Source organism: Mastomys coucha, unplaced genomic scaffold (genome assembly GCF_008632895.1).
Source record: "Mastomys coucha isolate ucsf_1 unplaced genomic scaffold, UCSF_Mcou_1 pScaffold15, whole genome shotgun sequence".
Classification (NCBI taxonomy): Eukaryota; Metazoa; Chordata; class Mammalia; order Rodentia; family Muridae; genus Mastomys; species Mastomys coucha.
Window position 1 is genome coordinate 53,029,743 of NW_022196897.1, and position 7,902 is coordinate 53,037,644.

Genomic DNA, 7,902 nt, shown 5'->3' on the forward strand with positions numbered 1-7,902 from the left:
ACCTTTCAGTCTTCCCTAACTGCCTTAGCCCATTTTCCTCTTTCTACAATGAGCAATTCACATCACATTCGTGTGTTTAGCAGCTTGTGGGGCCAGTTCTCATAAATCCAGTGAAAGTTGCAAGACCAGGCACCTTTACTGCAGTCTCCTAAGTACTTAGAAAATAGTGCAAAACACACAGAAGGCAGCCAACCAATGCTTGTTAAATGCACTAAGAATTTTTCCAGTGTTGGATTTTGAATGAGTAAATCTCATGTCCAGGAGTCTGTTTACCTAGCTCTAACTTCCAGGAGTCTTCCAGGAGTCTTCCAGGAAAACAGCGCTTCACAAACACTAAACAAGTCCCAAAGTGGATGGGGGGTGAGGGAGAAATCATCTGAAAAGGAAAGTTCTTGCACTTCCAAACCTTGTCCTTGTTTTTCACCGTTTCTGAAATATTTGCTGAGTGCATCAATCAGAAGACCATTTTCATAAACTAAATACTTCTCTTTGTAAAAGCCTTTTGTTAAGCGCTTGCATATCTTGTCCTGCTCCTTTACAGGTGAGTGCAGGGTGGAGGACATTAGATGTTTAAGTCCCTAAAAATCGCACCTGGAGACTAGGCAGTCTTCCCCAGGAGAAGTTCAAAGCCAACACAAGCAGGAGGCTGGGGGCTGGCCGTTAACGGCAAGGCAGGCAGGGGTTGCGCCCCGGCCTCGGGATCATCCCGGGGGGTCGCGGCATCTCGGCTAAGGCCGCAGGCCCTCACCATCAGCTGCCCGTGCCACCCAGTACCTCGCAGTGTCCACTCGCCCTGCCCACGTCCCGCGACGCCCGCTCACCTTCAGCCCCTGGGAGTCCATGGCCGCCGGCTACCCGGAGGATGCCCACCACTGTCCGCCGCAGGGTTGGGGGTTCAGACCCGCTTCCCGGGCCCTCAAACCCTAAGAGACGCGGCGGGCGGCACATGGGGCGTGGCCAGATTTCCATTGGCTGCTGGCATGAGGGGGCGGAGCCTAGTTGTAGGACTGGGAGGGAGAGGGGGCCCGGGAGCAGGCTTGGAGGGAACCCCGAGGGAGGACCGCGAGGGCGACTGAGGATGGAATCCGCTGAGCACTGAGTGCCGCCGAGTTGTGGGGTCACCAGAGAGAGGTCCAACCTGGAAACGGCGCGAGGAGGAGGGGTGGATAGAGCAAGAGATATGAGATTAAAAAATAAAGATGATGAAGCAGGAAATAGGAGGAAGAGCAATGCTGCTTTTCGTCCCTGCAAACAAAGACAGACTCCATTTTCTCAGCATTTTTTTGTGGAAGCCGATTTGCGCAATGCGGCTTAGTGCCGTGCTTGACCAGGGAAAATGATTTACCTGACACGTGTAGGAATCGTGTCCAGGCCACAAGGTGGCGCAGAAAAATCACAGTTCGGCAAAAACCTTGAAGCCTGGCTTGGGCTAGTTCTAAATCTTTTCTGGCGCTGCTGTAATTTTGCTATTTGAGTGCTTATTAAACTGCTCGACCAGATTTCCACCCCAAAGTATTGTTTAAAATATGACCTTTAGCTCTTTTAGATTTTTATTTCTTCAGTGTTTGCTGTAGTTTGGATCTAAACTGTCCCTCAAAGACACATGCGCTGAATGCTTAATTCCTCAGCCTGTGGTGGAAATGGTGGAACTTTGATATATAAGGCCAAATGAAAGGACGTTAGAAGATTCTCACGTGCCCTTGAAGAGGATATTGGGACCATGGACCTGCCCCTCTTTCTGTTTGCTTCCTGGCAGCCTTCTCTAGAAGATGTTCACCAGCGTATTTATCATGAGATTCAGGAAGCTGACAGACGGTGGCGTCTAGACACACTAACTTGTTTCTGCTTGTGTTCTTTAAAGGACTGCAGCTATGGCTGTTATACTGATGTTTGAGTGGGCCTCCTGCCTGCTCATAGGACTCTTCCTTCTATTGGGTTGCTTTCTCCATCCTCCATCTGAGATCTTTTACCTTGTCTTATTGTATTTTGTTTTGTCCTGTTTGGCTGTCGTCATCTCCTGGAAGCCTGCTTGTTTCTGAAGAGGAATGAGAGGGGGAATGGATCTAGGGGAGAAAGGGGTGTGGTGAAAAGCTAGGAAGAGTGGAGGGAGGGGTAACTGTGGTTGGGATGAGAGAAGAATCCATTTCAATTTAAAAAACAGGAAGAACGATGTAGAGAGTTCTAGGGCTCTATCTTATCAAGAAGAGAGGTATTAAAGGTCATGACAAAGCAGTGGGAATGCTAATTTCCCCAATCCCTGCACTTTGTATGTGTGCACTGAAATATCACACTGTACCTCAATGACAGTTATCAATTGCCACATTTTTGAGCATCCTATAAACCTTTTGAGTTTTAGTGGAGTCTTGGAACAGAAAGGTCATTATGATACTAAGTGAGAACTAGTGTCCTGAGCCAGGAGCTATGGTACATAGCTGTAGTTCCAATTACAAGGGAAACTCAGACAGAATGGCCATTTGAGCCGATGAATTCAAGATAGACAACTAGAAAGACACACCATCTTTAAAATAACAAAATGTTCTTGTCAGATAAGTGGGCCTGATGATTAGCAGTGAATTTAAATAAATTAAGAAGAAAAAGAAAATTTCTTCTTATATACATTTCTTGTATATATATTTTAAAAATACATTTCTTATATATACATTAATTTTGAGAGAAATTCATGCCCATTTACAAACATAGTGACTATTGTCCAAAAAATGCCATGCCATCTTCTATTGCTTTCTAAGACCTAGGAGACAGTTTAGAAATTTGGTACTCTTGCCCTCCCCCTCCCCCCAAAAAAACCCTTTGTTCCCTCCCCCCTTCTCTTTTCTCTGTGTTGTATGAGTTTGTACTATGTGTATAATTTTTAGTGTACATGAATGAATGCAAATGTAGCATCCAGACATCAACATTAGGTGCCTTCCTCAGTCAGTCTCCACATTATTCTTTGAGACAGAGTCTCTTATTGAACTTGGAAATTTTACTGATTAGCTACTAAGCTCCAGGATATCCACATCATCTTAACACTGGGGTTTCAGATGTCTGTCACTACACCTGGCTTTTTACTGGCTGCTGGGAATTGAATTCAAGTTCTCATACAGGAGAGACAACACTTTACCACCCGGGATGTTGCCTGAACCTATGTATATTTTCTTTAAAAAAAAAAAAAGACTTTTTTTTTTATTAAAAAATAATCTATCTATCTATCTATCTATCTATCTATCTATCCATATATATCTATCTCTATTTCTTTGTGTGTGTGTAGGTCAGGTGAAGATGATGGTATAATGGTGTTCCACTCTGTCATGCTCCACCTTATTCAGTTGTTTAAAGAGTGTAATGCAGGGCACATTCTGTACTATGCCAATAGATCTACTTTCATAGCTGTTGTACTTGCAGAACTATTTGTCCTAAAAGAGATATTTGGCAACAAAATTTGTGGAGTGATGTCTTTGCTTCCAGGAGACCTGCCCACATCTAAAATAAGAAGACAAATATGAATGCTCTTTAACTGAGCAAATCAGATTTTGTAAGTTTATTCAATAGAAATACTTATGGGTTTCTAAAAGACAGGAATAAAAATATTTGTTGCACTCTTACTAAACTATAATAAAAAGGTGGATAAAAACACCTTCAATGTCAATAAGCGATTGTTAAATTATGTAATGTAATATTTTTCACCACTTAAGAAGAGCGAACCTGATATATGTGTCACATGAAAAAATATCCAAGATACAGTTACTGAAATGTTGATGTAGCAAAGCATAAAAATGTTCTTGTGTTTATAATAACAGGCTTTCATATGTATGCACGTAAGATGTCTCGTTTTGATAATTATTCAAGAATAGGTTAATAAAATTTTGTATCTGTCTACACTGTTTGGGGGTGACTTCCTTTCCCGCCATAAATTATTTATGTGCATTATTTTTTGCAGCTTAATCAGGAAAATAATATAAATTTTTAATAAAGCTTACAGACCTGGCACAGTGGCCTGTGAACACTGGCCCCATTTCCAATTGGTGTTTAGTTTTTATGTTTATCATAGAATACATTTCTGTAACAAAAGAAAAGACCCTGTGTCCATAAAATATCATAACAGTGATTGTCTGAGGTGGTGACTTTTCCTGCTTTGTCTTTGGTACCGGCAGCTTTTATCACAAGTGTTCCCAGGCTCCCCAGATCAGTCCAGATGTCCTGCATCTGCTCCTGGTGTAGATCCACTTGTGCTTAGCTGTTTTTTTTTTTTTTTTCCTCTGAGAAGAACAGATCCTTTCCCAGTTTTCCCAAAGCCCTGTAACAACAGTTCACCATGTTTCTGATATTACCACATTGCTTCTTTCAATAAAATCAAGTTGTACTCACTGAAGAGAAAGCAATGCAGAATTTACTCCGATCCTGCTGGAAAGTCTGAGAGCATGTGTCAGTGTGTACTGAGTTTCTCCGTGGCTCCGAGGTGCCATTTAATATCTTGTGTTGACTACAAACTATAGTCAATGATGACAAGCTCTGGGTCCTTGGTCCTTGTGGGGCTACATGCCCCAATCCCAAGGGTTCTCTCACTTGTCTGATCATAGATTTCAAGGAGCTCTTGCTGTAATTTTCTACTTCAGTCTAATTGCTAACAATGCTCTGTGGACATGTACAATGTAGATACATATCCTCTTCTTGGAGATTCTGATTTGAGATGGGGTTTGGGATTTTATTAATGTTCTGGTGTGTTTTATAAATGGGAGCACTAAAAGATACTGAAAGGGGGCAGATGTTATACAGAGACCTGGAGACTTAGTAGCTTCCATGCTCAGATATAAGATATTATCCTGATACTGATGTGTATATTTAAGGCATGGTCCAAGGCTAAGGTCATGGAAATACGTAGGTTCTGGTGTGGAGAAAGGGGAGCGGCACAGTGGTCTGAGGCATACCTGTCTACATTCATACTGAATTTTATACAGTTAATGTCCAGTGAGAGTTTTGTTACTTACCATATCATGTGACATATAAAGACACTCTCTGATGTCTGGAAGTTAATGATTTCCTCCACGTTATTCTCTTTGGTGAAATATTTATTTCTTGCGTACTAGAACCTTTTTTCCCAAGTCCCGTTATCCATCCCTTGTACATTGACTACCCTTATCTTTACCACATTGTGTTCTAGCAATTCACCTATTTAAGGCTGTTCGTCAGTCTCTCCCAGTAGCTACTTTCCCTGAGGCAGAACAACTGAATACAGTTGTAACAAAGAAGGATCGTAGGAATAATTTGTTTGCACTTAGATTTTTTTGTTTTAAATTTTCTGTGACTGCAAGGAATGCTGCTGAGTAAGGTATTGCCTTGCCATCCTGATGAAATATGAACATTAATAATGAAGATTAGAATGAAGCCAAGCAGTTCTGAAGGGAAAACAACTCCAGGACTTTTCGTAAGAATAAGTTTAATGTGACAAACTTAATAGTTCCAACATAATAAAGAACAGGGTATTATTATTATTATGACCTAAAGAATTAAAAATCACTTACAGACTAACATCCTGAAAAAAATGTATATATGTCTATGTCTATGCATTTACTCTTATCTATATTTGTTTCTTTATAAGTAATAGTGATATATGTTCTTTTAAACATTTGTGTGTGTGAGAGCATGCATATATGTATGTATGCATACTCTATGTACATATAAGTAAATACACATTTCCATTCACAACTTTTTGATGTGTTATCTTACATAATTGTTGCATACAATCATAAAATTCAGATACAATTTATAAGTAAAGGAAAAGATACATTAGATGGATAACATGGTCATTTGAATATGGTTTGCCTAGGGTGTGTGGTACTCTTAGAAGGTGTGGCTTGCTGGAGTAGATGTGGCCTTGTTAGAGGAAGTATGTGACTGTGGGGTGGTCTTTGAGACCCTCCTCCTGGCTACATGGGAGCCAGTCTTCTCCTGTATGTCTTCAGAAGAAGATGTAGAACTCTCAGAAACTCCAGCACCATTGATGCCTGGATGCTGCCATGCTTTCTACCTTGGTGATAATGGATTGAACCCTTTGAACCTGTAAGCCAGCCCCAATTAAATGTTGTATAAGAGTTGCCTTGGTCATGGTGTCCCTTCACAGCAATGGAAAACCTATCTAAGGCAGATAGATAATTTTTCAATTGTTTCTTTGTTTGAAATACATTTATTTATGTGATATGTATATGTCAGAGCCTACATATCTTTATGTACACTTGGGTATAGACTATGGTCCATGGGTATGCCCATGGAAACAAGAAGAGTTTGTCAGATTCTCCAGGATATTGCCATTTTGTTGAAGAAAGTCTTATTATATAGCCTAGGCTATAACTCACTACGTAGCCCAGGCTTTCCTCAGACTCTCCTCAACCTTCCTGCTTTTGTCTCCAGAGGGATGTGATTACTGGTGTGAAACCATATTCCCAGCTAAATACTTTTAAAGCATTTATTTATAGCAATGCTAAAAGTTTGTTATTTTGCTCATTCACTAAACAGCAAGCGATTATTAAGCAACAGGTGTATGTATTCTTGTGCCAGAGTGGAAGATGGGGCTAGTGGGAGGACAGCTAAATTCCAGATCCCACTCCCCAAAGCCTACGAGAGCTGCAATGTGGAGAAAATGAAGAAACCAAATTTCTGTCCTGATCTGCCGAGGCTAGCCCCAGCAGATGCTGTGTTAGCACAGTTGTTAGTACTGTCTCCCTTCTCACCGGTGATGGGTTTGACATGGGCATAAACTCTCACAGAAATCCACTGAGAGCAACACTTATTTTTCCAAGTTTGAGTGACTTTACTTGTTCTCGACGAACAGGCTTGGTTTCATTTGGCAGAGAGAGGGCAGAAGGAGGAATTTGAAGATAAAATTTCACTTGTTTGAAAAAAACAAGTCTACCAAAATTTTTTCTATGTGGTATATTATATCTCTGTATTATTTATTGAAACGTTAAAAATGGATGCATGCCGGTGAAATATAAAGTATCTATTTAGCTTTGCTAATTTTATATGTTATTAGGTTTGTCACAACTCTTATTTTCCTTACTGCTACCTTCTACCTAGAAACAACAACACTTAATGTTATTAATTTTGAAATAATTGGTCTCACGAACTTGGCCCCTTTTGTTGTAGTATATAACTATGACACCTTAGACACTAGTTTTCATTCAATCTGAGTGGACATGTCTTAGGTAAAACCCCAAATTCTTCCACACAGACAAACAAACCACAGAATGCTAAAAGACACGGTTCTCAAGGTTATGCCTTAGTACTTCCTGGCCGTATTTATTCTCCAAGGAGCCTCTTAAATTATGTTTCTGTTTTTCCCATCTCTCTTTTTGTCTTCAAATTAAAACCTTCTTGTTCCTGACCTACCATCATGATGATGATAGATGAGTTGCTCATCTATCCCTTAGATACCATCATTTATAATTTTTTCATTTTCTCTTTCTGAACTAGAACAGTAACTCAAGTTAACAGATTTTAGGAAAGCAGGCATACTTCTGGCTGATCTGCCCATCTATCTTTCTGTCTGTCTATCTATCCATCCATCCATCCATCCATCCATCCATCCATCTATCTATCTATCTATCTATCTATCTATCTATCTATCTATCTATCTATCTATCTATCTGTTTTTGTTGTTTTTGGTTTTGTTGTTGTTGTTGTTGGTGGTGGTGCTAGTGGTATGTGTGTGTATACACATGAACCATGGCAAACATATGGAAGCTAGAGGACAACATTCAGGTGTTAATTTTCTCCTCCCACATTGTGGAACCCAGAGATTGATCTCATGTTTTTATGCCTGTCAGCAAGCATCTTTACTCTCTAAGCCATCACTCCTGGATAGTCTCATTAGTGGGTGAGAGGGATAAAATGTGAAGAAACTGGTGC

General features: G+C 40.5%; 1 protein-coding gene and 1 long non-coding RNA gene across 3 annotated transcripts in view; both read right to left on the reverse strand.

Moving 5' to 3' along the window:
• The window catches only part of LOC116090253, a 1,140-nt gene extending 326 nt beyond the window's left edge, over positions 1–814 (reverse strand). The window contains exon 1 of the long non-coding RNA XR_004118625.1: positions 592–814. This is a non-coding gene — a long non-coding RNA (uncharacterized LOC116090253). The remainder of the gene's footprint in view (positions 1–591) is intronic.
• Ttc21b (tetratricopeptide repeat domain 21B) overlaps positions 1–1,090 on the reverse strand; it is a 74,781-nt gene extending 73,691 nt beyond the window's left edge. For both annotated transcript variants that reach the window (XM_031370482.1, XM_031370484.1), the window contains exon 1: positions 822–1,090. In XM_031370482.1, coding sequence (XP_031226342.1) covers positions 822–842 — 21 coding nt within the window. In that variant the 5' untranslated portion in view covers positions 843–1,090. The remainder of the gene's footprint in view (positions 1–821) is intronic.
• Between the last annotated feature and the right edge of the window lie 6,812 nt (positions 1,091–7,902).